At 41.4% G+C, this 17,459-nt stretch overlaps 1 protein-coding gene across 6 annotated transcripts; it reads left to right on the forward strand.

The window, feature by feature from the left end:
* The first annotated feature begins 92 nt into the window (after positions 1-92).
* ACTR8 (actin related protein 8) lies at positions 93-17,164 on the forward strand. Of its 6 annotated transcripts, none has more exons than XM_025986267.2 (14): positions 335-573; positions 787-962; positions 4,330-4,500; positions 5,633-5,743; positions 6,375-6,479; positions 6,697-6,870; positions 8,903-8,996; positions 9,213-9,345; positions 10,627-10,780; positions 11,779-11,874; positions 12,373-12,513; positions 13,451-13,715; positions 14,459-14,622; positions 15,419-17,164. In XM_025986267.2, exons 2-14 carry the CDS (start codon positions 918-920, stop codon positions 15,560-15,562), a joined length of 1,797 nt encoding a protein of 598 aa, XP_025842052.1. In that variant the 5' UTR covers positions 335-573; positions 787-917; the 3' UTR covers positions 15,563-17,164. The 6 variants fall into 6 exon arrangements, with proteins under 6 accessions (XP_025842046.1, XP_025842052.1, XP_072576866.1 ...); XM_025986275.2 differs by having other exon boundaries at positions 358-573; positions 787-910; positions 4,367-4,500; XM_025986261.2 differs by lacking the exon at positions 787-962 and having other exon boundaries at positions 93-573.
* The last annotated feature ends 295 nt before the right edge of the window (positions 17,165-17,459 follow it).

Raw genomic sequence — 17,459 nt, forward strand, 5'->3', positions numbered from 1 at the left:
TACATACCCCGGAGTTACCTATGTAAAGCCATGAAGCCGGATAAAGTCCTCCAGGCGATGTGAAGAGAGGCGCCCGGGCTCGAGAGCGCCCTAACGTCCGCGGCGGGACTGAGCATCACCAGCGCAGCACGACAGCCAGGAGAACGTGTGGGTTCCGGGAATCCAGGGAGCGGCAGGCCTCGGCGAGGCTTCGGAAGGAACCGGCTTCTCTCCTGTAAACGCTCAAAACAAAAGGGCGGCTGCGAGCACGCTACCGCCGGGACCAACCCCACCACCACCACCACCCCCGCCCGGCCAGCCCCGGCCCCGCCCCTCCGCCTTCCCGGAAGCCTCTGCGGCAGCGGCCCGGCGGCCATCTTGGTTGCCGGGAGGCTGCGCCTGCGCAGCCGCCCTCCAGCTCCGGCGGGCGCCGCGGGTCCCTGAGGCGGGGTGTGGGCGTCGGTGGCCGCGATGACCCAGGCGGAGAAGGGGGACGCGGAGAACGGGAAGGAGAAGGGCGGGGAGAAGGAGAAGGAGCAACGCGGCGTGAAACGCCCCATCGTGCCCGCGCTGGTGCCGGAGTCGCTGCAGGAGGTGAGGCGCGGCGCCGGGGGCGGGTCTCGTGAGGGCCTTCCGGCCGGGGTGGGGAGGGGGTGGCAGCGGCAGCGGCGACGCGCGGCTTCCGGTCTCCGCGCCCTGGCGGCTGGTGCCCGGCGGTGCTCGTCACGCCCGCGGGCGGCAGGACGGGGACTGGGCTTCGGGAACTTCCCGAGCTGCCGTGGGCTGTCGGTGACCTCCACTCCGCAGGTGGAGTCCGGCACCGGGCAGGCACCGTTTCCTTCGTGAAAACGCCGGACGTTCAAGCCTGACGCCGGGGAGAGAGGCAAACGACTGTCTGAATAGACGTGAAGAGTTTGCGTGTCCGCGCCAGGTCAAGAATGAAGGCTGCTAACCAGGAAGAGTTACTTACAGTTGCATGGCAGGCAAAGGACCTGGGTGTCTGTGTGTCCTTAGGGATCGGTGGAAAACAAAAACAAAACACAACGTTCCCGTAGGAAACAAAATGGGCAGTTTCACAGGAAAAAGCAAGGAGGCATTGATAATGCTCAGGATTTCATGTTGGACATCTCCGACACGGCTTCTTAACGGGGGGATGGGCTGAGGATAACACCCAACTGGCCTGGCACCTGTAGGATACATAGCTGGGTGCCCGCTCCCGGGGAACCCCCAGGGGGGTTCTGACTGTTGCACGGGCCTCAGTTTCCCCACCCATCTAGTTGAGGGAGCAGACTGGGTGGTCTGTAAGGGCCTTGCCTTCCCGCCCACTAGGATTCTCCCCCATTCTGTGAGTGGGAGAGCTCACGGTTGGGTATGGGGCAGCAGGTATGAGGGCATCGTGGGGATAGGCTAATGCAGAAGGCCATAGGGAGTTATTGGGCACACACGGCAGGGACCTCCCCTGGCCCTGATGGCCTGGGAGCGCCTAACAGGAAGTGATCTCTGCACCAAGACCTAAGAATGATTAGGAGCTAGCCAGGAGGGATCTCCTGGAAGGAGGACAACATGGAAGGGACAGACCTGGGCCAGGAGAGGGCATGAAGTATTCGTGATCATGATGTCTGGAAGTGAGGAAGAAGGAGGAGCAAGATTGGGACGCCACGGTGGCTCAGCGGTTGAGCACCTGCTTTCAGCCTAGGGCCTGATCCTGGGGCCCCGGGGTGGAGTCCCACCATGGGCTCCCTGCAGGAGCCTGCTTCTCCCTCTGCCTGTGTCTCTGCCTCTCTCTCTCTGTTTCTCATGAATAAATAAATAAAATGTTTGCTTTTTTTTTTTTTTTTTTTGAAAAAAAGAAAGGAGCAAGAGGTGAAACTGGAGAGCTTAGTGGGGCCTATCATGAGAGTCTTTAGAGCCAGAGTCTGCTCTCTTCTGAAAGGCAGCGGAGTACTTTGGAAGAGCTAGCCAGACTCTGAGCTACATGAGTAACTAGATTAATGGTCACAATAACTCTATGAGGTAAGAACTTCATCCAGAGCAAGGAAGTGGTGCTGTATGAATTTGAAGCCAAATCTGTGAATCCAGAGCCTGGGCCCTTAACCACTATAGCAGCATTTCCTTTATCTTCGGTCAGTTGTACCACACCCATTAGTTTTTCCATGTTCTCTGTGGCTTTTTCATATCCATTACTTTCTTAATAACTGTTTTACTCAGTTTTATATTTTTATTTTATTTATTTATTTATTTTTTATATATTTTTATTTTATTTGAGAGAGAGGTGAGAGAGTGAGCATGAGAGCACAAGTAGGGGAGAGGGAAAGGGAGAAGCAAACTCCCTACTCAGTAGGGAGCCCAATGCGTGGCTCCTTCCCAGAACCCTGAGAACGTAACCTGAGCCAAAGGCAGCCGCTCAACCAAATGATCACCCAGGTGCCCCTACTCCATCTTTTTTAAGCAGTAATATTTGGGAAATGACTTGTGGAGTGTACTAGCTTGTTGTTTCCTAATATGTTAAAATAGGTCTGAAATTATTTAAAAATATTTGTTCATACTTCTGAAAATTGCCATTACTAACCCCAGAACTTCCCAGTCAATGTGCTGTAGTCTGTGTTCCGTAAATGAAGTACAGGTATCCTGATGGCAAGCAGCTTCATCTTTTTGCTCCAGTCTACTGGACGAATGTCTCCCATAGCTCAAAAAAGCTTGGGAAGTACTGTTTAACATCATGCCAACCACTTGAAAGAGATGCATTCAACAAATAACTCTTAGCTCCTGTGTGCCTTGCACTAGGCATAGAGTACTGAGTAAGACAGAAGTGATTCCTTTTTACGTGAAGGTTTTTGTTAGTTGGGAGGGCAGACAGTAAATAATTATAAAATGATAGATGACATGAAAACTATATTGCAGGGGGTTAAGTAAACCTAGTCTGATGACATTTAACTTCAGAACTGAAGGGAGAAGTAAGATTTACAAGGGAGAAAGGATATGGCAAGCAAAGGGAGTTACCTGTATGAAGACACAGTGTGATGAGTTAAGAAACCAAGAGAGATCTAGATTGGGAAGATTAAAGAGACCAGAAAGCAGGTGGTTCTTGAGTAGGGCTGGAGAACAGACAGGTTCTTGATCTCACAGGTTCTGGACTTTATCTTATGGGCAAGCTGTGGAAATGTTTTAAATGGAGACCTGCAAGAAGACCCAACTGTAGCTCAAGGGCAAAGCAGAGTAGGTGCTGGCTAAGGAGTTGTGCAGGAATGGTGGTTCTTCACAGAGGTATCCTCTTGTCACAGGAATTGTCAGAGTCCCTTCTTCCCCTTCTCTGTACTGAAACCATGGGTCCTTTAATGAGTTTATGAGGCAAAGGTTCCCCAACTGATTGAGATTCTATGTTTCGCTCCCTTGGGAATTACACATCTGAAACAATTACCATCTAAAAATAAAGGTCACAGCAGTCACTCGTGTCCTGACATGTGCTGCTTTATCATTTCTTGTTCACCATTTCCCAAGAATGGATTGTAAAATACAGCAAGGTTTTCTGGCCTATGAAGATAGAATTGTGAACGCTGGCATTTTAACACCAAACTTTTGCCAGATTAGGTGAATAGCATAGAACTAAGAAGAGGTAAAATGTTTTAAAAATGATAACCAAAATGTGGTTTATGCACACACTGAGAAGTGGTTGCTGTATAAAAAGCCTTACTTTCCAGCATTACAAAATAGTAATTCTCTGCTTACGTGAATTTCTTCCCTAACTTATTCAACCAGTGGTTGTCAAACCTGAGTGATCATACTGATCACCTCAAGAACTTTTGAAAGTTGCAGATTCCTAGGCTCCCTTCCTGGAAATTCTGAATCAGAATATTTGTACTAGAGGCTTAGAATCTAGTTTTTTTATTTACAAGCATCTTTAGGTAATGCAGATATAGGTAGCACTTCCCTAGTCATCGTATTCCCTACACTTATTCCTTGTCTGTTTCCCCTAGTAAACAGAGTTCTCCCATGGTCAGAATTTTGTCTTGGTCACCATTGTACCCCAATACCTGGCCCAGAAATGCCCAGTAATTGTAAGTTAACTTGCATTGGATAATTATGGTTTCATTCATTTAAACAAGTGTTGACCTATGTACTGTGAGTCAGATCCTGGGAGCACAGAAATATGAAATGAATTTGCATTCAGGCAGAGAGCAATAATTGGATGCCTTTCAAAGAGCTACCTTCAACTGAATTATTTTGGTACCTGTGAGTCTGATAGTTATTACACAAAACTAACTTTTTAGTCTAGCCTGTTACCTTATGTTATTTAACTTGTTACCTATATATTATTTACTAAGGTCACATTCCTTTGTTTTATATTGGCAGCAAATCCAGAGCAACTTCATTGTTGTCATACATCCAGGTTCAACAACCTTAAGGATTGGCCGAGCCACAGATACACTTCCTGCTAGCATTCCTCATGTCATTGCACGAAGACACAAACAACAAGGGCAGCCACTATACAAGGACAACTGGCTCCTAAGGGAAGGACTAAATGTAAGTCAGTAATGGAGGATCTGGAGAGAAAGCCCAATGTTGTTTCCTTGAGACAGCTTAGACATTCAGGTATACACAGTAAACTTGAATTAATATCTTCACGGGTTTAATGTATTTTAAAATAATAACATCATTCAGGGGTACAAAGAGCATTTTTCATTTGAGCTAGTGGTTTTAGATTGTAAAGAAATAATTATGACAAGCAAATCAAAATTATTTTAGCCCATTAATATGAATTGGGTATTGATGAAGGTGATTTTTAAATGGGCAATACAGAATTGTCACTTAAAATGAAGCATTAAGGTCTCTCAACTGACTGCTCCATATTTTTCTCTTCCAGATACTTAGAGTTTATATTGAGTTTGTGTTTTCAATCCATAAACAAATTGAATTGTTATAATCACTTCTTACAATCTTAGATCAAATTATAATTTAAAGGCAGGACTATGTATATCCTTGCAGTTAGCATTTACTTTATCTTACCTTGGAGATGGTAATTATCAGAAAAATTTTTCATGGTAGATGTTAAAGTGTGCATATTGCTTCATAATCCACTTTTAAGTTTTAGGTGAAAGGTAATTTTAGGAACCTGTAGGTTCTATACTTCTAATAGTAAGCTTTAGGGTTCCACTTTTTTTTTTTTTTTTTTAAAGCATAATTAGAAGACTACCTTAAGCTCATTTCTCTAAGCCTAGGTGTAACTTTGAGAGTATGAGAGTCTAAATCCATTTGTATCTTTGGATCTCACAGTTCTACTGTAGGGCCTAAATTTCAAGAGTAAAATTTAGGTATGAGAATTATGTCAATATTTGGAAAAGTCTCTGAAATACTTTGTAAATACTAAGTAGCTATCCTGTACTTAGTTCTCTGAATGACTTTATCACTTAAACTTCACTTGAGGCTATAGCTTTTTACAGATACTTGGTTTGTGGTGTTTATTTTTGACTTTTTTATTCATAAATAATAAGATTATTTTGAATTCTTAAGATTGATATATTTGGCTATGATTAAGGAAATGCTGCTACTTGTTGATGAGGGATATTTCCTCTTGGATTAAATCAGTAGTTTGACACATTGCTTTCTCTTTTCATTAAATCCTTTCTGCTGCTCATCTTTCACTTTTTTTCCCCAGAAACCAGAAAGTAATGAACAAAGACAAAATGGCCTTAAAATGGTGGATCAAGCAATATGGTCTAAAAAGATGTCAAATGGTACAAGACGGATTCCCGTGTCCCCTGAACAGGTTCAGTCTCTTTTTTTAGATTTATTCCATAACCGCTGTTCTATCATAAGTGCCATTCATGTGTTCTCTCGATTTCATTAAGCAAATAAAAGATGGGATTTCCTTAAAAAAGGAAAAAGCATTCATAACCACCTACAGAATACCCAAATCAGTGTCACAAATGCTTGGACAAGCCAAATAATTTAAAAGATGGTATTTCTTATGGCAAATTGATAAAAATTTATAGTTTACCTGAGAGTCATAAGTGTGTAATTCCAGGATCTTGGTGGGAAGCAATTTGCTTACTACATTTGCCATTTTAATATGATGAAAAATACTATTAGGAATGGACAGGAGTTGGCATGTATGTAAATGTATATTCAACTTTAAGCAGAGTGCAGTATTAATTTTGGACTGGTTATGAATCATAATCTAGGTATTAAAACTATGGGAACAATCAAAATTTTGGAAAAGGCCAAGAGTATCTTTTTGTGACCAGTCAGTATTTTGCCAAATATTTAGGATTTGTGATTAAATTTTGCTAACCATATCTAGTATATGAGAGAGGAGAAAAGAGGACTCATACTAGGTTTCTCCCATTCCCCCTCCTTTTTTTCTTACATAAAATTTTCTGGTGATTTTTTAATTTCAGGCACGTTCCTACAACAAGCAGATGCGACCTGCAATTTTAGATCACTGTTCTGGAAATAAATGGACCAACACATCTCATCACCCTGAGTTTTTGGTTGGGGAAGAGGTAGGGACATCCAGTTCTAGTTGTTTCCTAGAATTCATAATCTTCCTTTCAGGCCCAGATACTCACACGGGCTCCTGTGATGTTAGATACTCTACTCTCAACATTTAGAATAGTCCGCAAATGTTAACCATAACTCTGGCCTGAGATTTTTAATGTGAATCCAGAAAACACCCAGAAGAAGTTTTAACAATATATTCATCTCCCCTGTCTTTTCTAGGCCTTATATGTTAATCCATTGGACTGTTATAATATTCACTGGCCTATCAGAAGAGGTCAGTTAAATATTCACCCAGGACCTGGGGGCTCTCTCACAGCTGTTCTGGCAGATATTGAAGTAATATGGTCTCATGCAATCCAGAAATACTTAGAAATTCCACTGAAAGATTTAAAGGTGAGGTTAAATTCCCAATTAACTTGGATTAGCTTTAAGATTCTTGGGCAGCCCAGGTGGCTCAGTGGTTTAGCGCCGCCTTCAGGCCAGGGCCTGATCCTGGAGACCGGGGATCGAGTCCCATGTCGGGCTCCCTGCACGGACCCTGCTTCTCCCTCTGCCTGTGTCTTTGCCTCTCTCTCTCTCTCCGTGTCTCATGAATAAATAAATAAAATCTTAAAAAAAAAAAAAAGAAAAGATTATTGATCAGTAAAAGTGCCTAATACTGAGTTGTTTGTAATTTAATGTCCTTAGAGCATTTTGTCAGCCTTAAGGTGTTGAGGACAGCTTTCTTTCTTCACTGACTTCACCTCTCATGCTTTCTCTTTTTTCTTACTCTTTTTTTGGTGTCTCTGTCTATTGCTCTGCAACCAGCAAGCTTGCTCATGTTTGTGCCTTATCACTGGACCTTTTTCAGTTCTTATTATCTTATTTTTAATGTCACAAGGTTTTTTTTTCTTTTTCAGTTGAAGTATAGTTGACACACCATTGTTACATTACTTTCGGATTTATAGCATAGCGATTGGACAACCCTATTCATAATGCTGGTCTCACCCCAAGTATAGCCACCATTCTGTCACTATGCCATGACAGTACCATTATAGTACCAGTGACTATGTTCCCTGTGCTCTATCTTTCATCTCCATGACTTATTCATTCTGTAACTGGAGGTTTATCTCTCCCAGTACTCCTTACCCATTTTGCCCACCCTCCTTCCCCCTCTGGCAACCACCAGTTTATTCTCCATGTTTATGTGTCTGTTTCTGCTTTTTTTGTTTTGTTTTGTTTTTAAGATTTCACATATAAGTGAAATTGTATGGTATTTATCTTTTTCTGACTTCACTTAGTGTAAGGTCCTCTAGGTCTACCCATGTCGTTGCAAATGGCAAGATTTCATTCTTTTTTATGGCTAATATACCATTGTATGTATATACCACATCTTCACACATTTATCTATCATTGGATACTTACGTTGCTTCTGTATGTTGGCTATTGTAAAGAATGCTATAATGAAAATAGGAATGCATATATTATTTCAAATTACTGTTTTAATTTTCTTTGGGTAATAACTAGTAGTGGAATTACTGGGTTGTGTGCTATTTCTATTTTTAACTTTTTAGGAATCTCCATTCTGTTCTCCGTAGTGGCTATACCAATTTACATTCCCATCAACAGTGTATAAGGGTTCCTTTTTCTCCACATCCTCACCAACTCTTGCTATTTCCTGTCTGTTTGATACTAGTCATTTTGACAGGTTTTAGGTGATAACCTCATTGTGGTTTTGGTTTGCATTTCCCTGATGATGAGTGATGTTGAGCATCTTTTCATGTCTGTTGGCCATCTGTCTATGATCATTGGAAAAACGTCTATTCATGCCCTCTGCCCATTTTTTAATTGGATTATTTTTCTGCTGTTGAGTTGTATAAGTTCTTTATATATTTCAACTATTAACCCCTTATCAGGTTTCAGATCTCACATTTATGTGTTTAATCTATTTTGAGTTTCTTTTTGAACAGGGCTTAAGAAAGTGGTCCAGTTCCATTCTTTTGCATAAGGCTGTCCAGTTTTCCCAGAACCATTTATTGAAGACACTATCTTTTTCCCAATGCTATCCTTGCCTCCTTTGTCAAAGATTCATTGATCATATAAGTGTGGGTTTATTTTTGGGCTCTAATCTTTTCCATTGATCTATGTATTTTTGTGCCGATACCATACTATTTTGATTATTACAACCTTATAGTGTATCTTGAGATCTGGGGTTTTGATACCATTTCACAAGTTTTTAATATAAAGGGGAAAAAAACACAACTTCAGCATTTCCTGTTTTTCATTAAACCCAAAAGATAGAGATTTGAGCTTTGTTCTGGGCCTCTAACCATTGCTTCCATCCTTTAGAGAAAATCCTTTCTGAAGACAAGTGTAGTGACATTTATTTTGATCTGGCTTTAGTATTAATGGTTTTCTCTTCTTTTTTCTTTGTTCTTCTCTTTAGTATTATAGATGTATCTTGTTAATTCCTGATATCTATAATAAACAGCACGTGAAAGAATTAGTGAATATGATCCTAATGAAGATGGGTTTTTCAGGTATGTCTGATATTCCTGAGAAATCTGTTTGAAATGAGATTGTTTATCTATTTTACTGACAAAGTTAATCTAATATACTGCCTTATTGAAATGCATATTCTAAGAGGATCAGCCATGCTTGGACAATTGCCCAGATGTTCCCAGACTTTAATGGATGATTTGTCTTAGGATCTTTACTGCTCCCTAGCTGATTGCTCCTCTACCTTTGTGTTTTAGGAATTGTGGTCCATCAGGAGTCTGTGTGTGCCACCTTTGGAAGTGGTTTAAGCAGCACATGTATTGTAGATGTTGGAGACCAGAAGACAAGTGTGTGCTGTGTGGAGGATGGGGTCTCTCATCGCAATACTCGGTAAGGACCTTGGAAGGTAGCATTCTCTGTTTTCTCCCCTCACAGCCTGTTCAGCTATAAAGCATCAGAAGTTAAAAAGAAAATTATTATAAGGAATTATATATTCAGAGTTTGCATAGGAAACCAAGATTATGGAAGTGCAAATTCTAGCAAGGCTATAAACCACTGATTTTATCCTTCCTGTTAGTACTATTTATGCTTCCTGTTATGAGTACATAACAGGAGCTCCTGAAAATCCTAACTTGTGTTGTGTGCTTTCCCACAGAGGCAGTGTATATATTAACTCTGTGTCTTGCTGTGGTCTGATGTAGAGATATGTATCATGCTCACAGCAAAGCTTTAATTACACAGGTCATGCAGGGGAAAATAGGTTTTCAGGTCCAAATTCTCTATCTAGCATTATGAGCATTTGCTTTTGTCATAATTGTTCAGTGAGTGATGAGTAGTGTTCTGGTCAAGTCCCTTCATGATGTCATCACTGATATAAGAGGTAATAAAGTAACTCAGGAGCAGATTTACTGCTTGTCCTTCCTGAGACAAGCCCAACAAAGGTAAGCACACTCAGGCAATACGCATACAGATTCTTTGCAGCATTTTTGTGCTCCCAGGATGGCTTCTTCAGGATGCTGTAGTGCTTTCTGTCCCGCACATACGTAGTTCAAGATCCAGGGCATAGAAACATTTAAAAGAAGACCTAAGCAGTCCATGCAGAAAGTTGACCTGTTGCCTCCTATCCCAAATTACAGTGAATTCTAAAACAGTATAAGTTGATTTGGCTCATCCATTGGTTATGTATTACGTAATGCCATTGAGTCTCAAAGTATGGAGAAAACACTGGGCCTGGGTCTCCCACCTCTAAAATAATATAGCAGTGCTTTTTGCAAATCATAGAACCATTCAGTTAGTTGGTGGTATACTCTTGAAAGTTTTCTCCCGTGAGTCTGTCTTATGGTGTCACTGTTTGTCACCTCAATGTATTAGTATAGACAGGCAAACCACTATGATATGGTAAATATGATAACTTAGAAATGAGTTGCATTAACGCTGTTCTCTTTCTTGGAAACTTTTTGCAGAAGCATGACTGCTGCTAGGTGCTCACCACTGATGGTTTGCTAGAGTTCTATTTCTCCCATCTCTCCATCCTGTCCTTTCATTCTTTATTCCTAAAATAAACATCTTTTGAGACTTGTTAGGTTTCACTGTGCCTAGTTGAGTTTTTGAAATGCCCTTTGCACCTTCTTGATTAACAGATTACCCACCTCTTTTCTCTTTTAACTCTAGGCTCTGTCTGGCCTATGGGGGGTCTGACGTGTCAAGGTGTTTTTACTGGCTCATGCAGCGAGCTGGATTCCCTTACCGAGAATGCCAACTAACAAATAAAATGGATTGTCTTCTTCTGCAGCATCTTAAAGAAACTTTCTGTCATTTAGATCAGGTGGGAGCAAAACCAAAATTGCTGATTATTTTTGTTACTAGGAAGAATTTACAATATTCAAAAGGCAGTTAAAAATAGAGGCACCTGGGTGGCTCAGTTGGTTAAGTGTCTGCCTTCAGCTGAGGTCATAATACCAAGGTCCTGGGATTGAGCCTTGCGTAGGGCTCCCTGCTTCCCCCTCTCTCTGTCCCTTCCCCTGCTTATGCGTGAGTGTGTGAACATGCTGTCTCTGTGCCGCCGCCCCCCCCCCCCCCACTCTCAAATAAATAAAATCTTAAAAAAATATATAGCAGTATTCTACCCTTTCAACCCAAGTTGAGAGAGCCTTAAAGTTAAAGCTCTTAAGGAGTTAAGAGTGTTTTGGTAAGGTCAGATCTGTTAGGATGTGTCTCAGGCTCTGGAAAATACAGCTGTTTTTTTTTAAGAGTGAGTATTTAGCAGATTTGTCTCTCTTTAGGATCTTTGATCAAGATGTAGGTAAACCTTTAGGTGTAATGCATGTGTAGGTACAGACATTTAATTAAATGGCAGCAACTGAAGCGCTTTCTTAGTGTTGTGAATAGTCAACATGTAATCTTTGCTATATGTCGATTCCTACCTTTTTATGCTTTCTGTTTCAGGCCTTTTTATTTTCCCTGACATTTTTCAAGCAATCCTAATTCTAAACAACAAAATTTTGAGAAACCTAAGACTGGGTATCATTTCCCAATTACTGAGGGAATTGGCTTATTGATTTGGATCCTTGTTTAAATTAATATTTACCGATAATAAAGATAAAAATGCAGATGACAGGAATTTCAGACATGTTAAAAGTAAGGTATATCTGAACTATTTTATTAAGTTCCAGTTGAAATGGGGGAAAAAAAAGAAATGGTAGAAAGTTGCAGAGCAGCTTTATTATAGGTGAGATTTGGATAGTGTAGAGAGGCTTGTCATTTGAGGAGTTTATATGCATGCACTTTTACTGGTTCACTGACAGCATCTTTTTCTGGAATCAGGACATCTCTGGGCTTCAGGATCATGAGTTTCAAATTCGACATCCAGATTCCCCTGCCCTACTTTACCAGTTTCGATTAGGAGATGAAAAACTCCAGGTAATGTGTAGTTGTATATTTCCATGGGTAGAAAGAAAGCCATCCAGGTTCAGTCAGATTGAGAGAATATATACTTGTCTGAAACCTCATGAGGCAGAATGTCAGCTGGTTTAGACTGTCGGCTAAACCAGCTTTTAAGTCCCTGATAGCATACAGATCATAATAGATCTAAAGACTATCTTTTTAATTAGCCACTGTATGATTAGTTCTTATTTAGAGAGGGGGTACTATTCTTACTAAGGAATTTTAAAATAGCTTGTTAGGCACTCAAATTACATTTGCTTTGACATTTCTCTCTGTGGTGTCACATCACTCATTCAATTGGATGATTTCTGTAGTTTTCTGACCTCTTCTGCAATGAAGAAATAATACTAACTCCCAAAAGAGAATGCTTACTCAGTCTACCTTCTAGGGTCTAATCTTCCAGTTTTGTTTGGGGAAGAACAGATTTTAATGGATCAGTATCCTTGGTTGATACTTGTTTTCTTCCTTGCACAGGCTCCAATGGCTTTGTTTTACCCAGCAACTTTTGGAATTGTTGGACAGAAAATGACAACTTTGCAGCACAGATCCCAGGGTGACCCTGAGGATCCTCATGATGAGCATTACCTGCTAGCCACACAGAGCAAGCAAGAACAGGTCCGCAGTGATTCTGGTGTGTGAGGAGATAGCTTTGTCCCTGCAGGAGAAATTTGCCCATCATTAATAGATCATTGCAGTCGCTAGAATCTGACTGCATAGTAAAGCTGATACTGTTTTTAGGACTGTAGATGAAATGAAGTCTAAATTTAAAATCCAGATTACAGATTTCTTCATTCATTCAATAATCCGATTTTCAGAATGCCAGTCCACACGTTTAAAAATTAGTGTAATAAAGATACTTCTTTTTGGTGTATACAGTATCTTCTTTTGAATATTTATTCAGTAGGGAGTATTTTCAGTAAAATCTGACTTGTTTTTAAAATCATAATGTAATGTAAATGGTATGAGGTCTAGGCAGAAAGCTGAATTCTTTTGTCCAGAGCTGATTATCCCAGTATAGGATATTTAATATAAGGGCACAAATTAAAGCTCTTATCTGCCAGTGAAACAGCAGCTCATGATGGAGAAAGGAGGGCTCTAAACCTGTTCTAGTCCTTGTCCCTGATCATGAGGTGGTTAGGTAGGGTCTGAAAACGAGGATTTCAGAATAGCCACAGGCACAAGAATCCTACTAAACTCCACTTAAAAACTCCATTCAAGCAGGAAAAGTCTGTGTATGCCGAAATTTTCAATTTTAAAATCCAACCAGTGATAATAAGGTCGTGAGATTTGCTCTGCCTGCCAGTGACTGCTTTGGGATTGTATGCACATCCTCATCTTTTGTACACCATGTGTCACTCCCAGGTGATCCGGGAGAGGGTCCAAGTGGTTGGCTATATACTAGCATGTATTCCTTCTGCACCACAGTAATGCACCTTTGCTTTATAGTAGCGTAAAGCACTATAAAATAACGCAGTAGGGAAGAGTGGGGTCTAGCTGGAGAACATCCGTTATAGTCCTACCATCTACTTGATTGTCCTTTTAATTGATTTAGTCTGCCAAAGCTACTGCTGACCGAAAGTCTGCATCCAAACCCATTGGATTTGAAGGGGATCTTCGTGGCCAGTCTTCTGATCTTCCAGAAAGACTCCATGCCCAGGAGGTGGATTTGGGATCCTCCCAAGGAGACTGTTTGATGGCTGGCAATGAATCCGAGGAGGCTCTCACAGCACTGATGTCCAGGAAGACTGCCATCTCTCTGTTTGAAGGGAAAGCCCTGGGCCTGGATAAAGCCATTCTTCACAGCATAGACTGCTGTTGTAAGCATATTTCAGGAGCCAGTAGCAGTTATTGAATGTGTTAAAGCTAGACTGTGGGTATGCAGCGTAACATGTGCATTGAAAAACTGGAGCACCTGCTTTGCACTTGTGTTGTCTGATATTAGAAATTGGTTCCTGGTCTCATTGGGCATATAGCCTAGTAGAGGAGACCAAAAAAGTTAAATTGTCACACAAATGGGAAACCACAACTATGGCAGGTGCTACAAAGGTGAACTAACTAAAGGATACTGACTTTCAGAGCTTCTGATTGAGGGATTTAATAAGGGATTTTTAATAGGAAGAAGTGTGGAGGATGGGAGGCAGGGAAACCTTTCTTGGGAAAGAGCCGCTTAAGAGAGATTTAGGAGGTGAGTGTGGGGGGGCGGGGGGCGGTTAGCCTGTCAGGATGGCATTCTGGGCAGAGGAAGATGCCTGTGTGGAGATTAGTATGGCTGGGGACACTGGGTGCCAGGATGAAGCTAGAGAAGCAGTGAATACACACCATATTGAACTTTGTAGGTCCCTGTAGAGATTTTGGTCTTAATCCTGCAGGTGGAAAGTATGGTAACAACATGTTCATGTTGGTGTTTTGCAAGATTCTTCTGTCTGCATTGTTGCGGATGGGTTGGAGAGAAACCTTTGAGGAGGCTTTTAGAATTATCCAAACGAGATGGCGGTGGCTTGGCCCAGGGTGGTGGTGGATATGGAGAAAAAGAATGGAAGGAATATCATTGTCTTTTCAGCATCTGATGATACCAAAAAGAAGATGTACAGTTCCATCCTGGTGGTGGGAGGTGGTTTGATGTTTCATAAAGCTCAAGAATTTCTGCAGCACAGAATTCTCAACAAAATGCCACCTTCATTCAGACGAATTATTGAGAATGTGGATGTGATCACAAGGCCCAAGGTCTGTTGTTGGTGCAGTTGGATTGCATACAAATGAAATCAGGACTGATTCTAATTGTAATGTTGTATGTGGACAGATAAAATGCTGGGAGGCATGAGTTTGTGTCTGGGCTGCTCTTAATTAAGGGCTTGGGCAAGTAGAAGAATTTCAGTGGGTCACAGATTTGGTGCAAGGAGCTTTTGGCTAGGGGCCTGGCTTTCTGGGTGTTAGTCCCAGCTCTCCTCTCCAGACTAGACTGACTTCCAAAAGCTATGCCTCTGGAAAAGGACGGGCTGGTCTCACATTGGCCAGAACAGCTTCAGTTTTTGCTTTCATATTTAAGATCTGCTGTTGGTCTATGGACCAGGGCATCTTTACAGATCCTTTTGGCTTGAACGGTCTTGGAAAGAAACATAAACCCTGGAATTTAGAAAGAGATGGTGTCTGTATTTCATTATATCCCACGAACAATTCCTGGGAATGTTCTTATTTAATTTTAATCCTGTGGGAGGGATTATGGCATACATTTATTCTACTCTAACTTCAGAATAATGATTTCCTTACGTATGATCCTTGAGTATGGGACCTATTTGTAAAGTAATAGTATTGAATGGTAGCATCTTCAGTAATAAACACTAAAGTTTTCTCATCAGTTGGAACAGAAAGATGTCTGTAGTTAATGGGTCCTTTGTATAGATGAGTCTTTAATGCAGGTTGAAAATCTGGCTTTTTAGGTATTGACTCAGCAGGTTTTTTCTACCCCAAAGTCAAGGAAATCTTATCTGCTTTTGCTGAAATATCTTTATCACTTCCCTAGGACATGGATCCTCGGCTGATTGCATGGAAAGGAGGGGCTGTGTTGGCTTGTTTGGACACAACACAGGAACTATGGATTTATCAGAGAGAATGGCAGCGCTTTGGTGTCCGCATGTTACGAGAGCGAGCTGCTTTTGTATGGTGAAAACAGGGAGAAAGTCCCTATTGAAGACCAAAAAACAGGCCTCCTGGTGTAAAAGACTCTTAAAAATATGTATATTTTAATTTATTGACTCAGATGCTTAAGTTTCATGGAAAATAAATGAATTTTAACTTTTATGTTGACAGCAGGACATTGGTGTGAAATTATAAGCTGCTTTTGTAGTCAGGATACTTAATAAATATGAACTTACTCTTCAGTGGTAAATTCTGCCCCTTTCTCAGGATCGCAGGAGCTCCCTGATGATGTGAATTGTTGCTGTTGTCTCATGTATGTGCACGCCTGGGCTTAAGTTGACCTCAGTGTCATCAGACAATCTCAAGCATCCACAAAGGGTGGGAGCGTGACTTGGGTACCTGACTCCTTAGAGCTGTGTGGTCATGCCATTTCCCTCATGTGTTACAGCAGGCACACATGTTGGGACTCGTGTGGTCTTAGAATTCCAAATAGGGGGAAAAAATGTTCTTTTCTTTTTCTGTTGGATTATAAAAAAGACTGACCAGTTGAGCTCTGGATTTCCAGAGGCAAAGATTTAAGGCTGGGCTGGTTGGCTTTTGTTACTCACATGCTTCAGGGTAGGCTTAGGGAAAGAAAACAGTCCTTATCTGGTCAAAACAGAACAAAACTGAAAACTTGTTTCCTTCTTCAAGCCCAATAGAAACAACTCAGGTGTAATGTAGAGTTAACTTGTACAGATAAGTAAAGGTGACTGCTCTAATCACTACGAATTTAATCATCAAGCCCCCAGTTTTCCTTAAAGGAACTAAGAGAAAGGTTTCAGAACTCTTTATGCTTGGTATGATCATTTGACCTTAATCTGTGAACCATCTGAAGCAAAATCTAAATACAAACCGGTATTAGCACCAGCGGTCCAGGCCTTGGGGAAGCCTTCCAAGCCCCTGGCCAGAGGAAAAGAAAGTACTGTGTGGAGACAGAAGAGACCTGGGAGCCTGGGGAATTGCCTGATTCCTGCCACTCCCTGCTGGGAGTCTGCTTCCACCATCTGCTTATCCAGAACTGGAGATGGGAGTGGGACTCGAATGAGGGAGGTGAGAGACAAAGGTAGAGATAAGAGGTTAAGAGGTGGAGGGTAAAAGTACAATATAGAAAGAGTAGGACGGTTAGAAATCTCAGCGCCTGAAGAAATACTGGTCCTAGAACATTTTGCATAACAAGGAATATTCTAAATACCTGCTCAGGTGAGGAACAATGATTTTTACCTTGTTTGGTATTATTGAAGATATGTGCCTTCAATCTTAAGATTGTGTACTCTTTATTTTTTAAAAATTTTAACAAAATAAATTTATACAATATTGATTTTATTTATTTTTCTGCACTGTTTCACCCCAATTTATTAATGTCTACCTAGTTCCAAAAGCAAAATGTATTTTGTGTATAGTTGGTTTTTTACATAGTAACCTATTACCCTTATAACTGGTAGATACTGATTCAGAGGAAGTTGGTTTCTGGTCCAAGTTTTGACATAAGCTTTGTCCGTCTTTTGTTACTAGCACTTAAAAGCGCCTTGAAAACTGTTCATGACAAGTAAGTGAGTTTAACCACATTAAACATATTGCCTCACCATTACCAAGTGTCTGCTTGTGAAGTTGGACATGGTGAGTTTTCATTCTGTGCTTCCTTATTTTGGTTTTTGTTTTATCTGTAAGACCTGTCCCTTTAAGGTTAGCTTTAAAAATTTTTTTTTTTAATTTTTTATTTATTTATGATAGTCACACACAGAGAGAGAGAGAGGCAGAGACACTGGCAGAGGGAGAAGCAGGCTCCATGCACCGGGAGCCTGACGTGGGATTCGATCCCGGGTCTCCAGGATCACGCCCTGGGCCAAAGGCAGGCGCCAAACCGCTGCGCCACCCAGGGATCC

The sequence above is a fragment of the Vulpes vulpes genome, chromosome 9, assembly GCF_048418805.1.
Source record: "Vulpes vulpes isolate BD-2025 chromosome 9, VulVul3, whole genome shotgun sequence".
NCBI lineage: Eukaryota > Metazoa > Chordata > Mammalia > Carnivora > Canidae > Vulpes > Vulpes vulpes.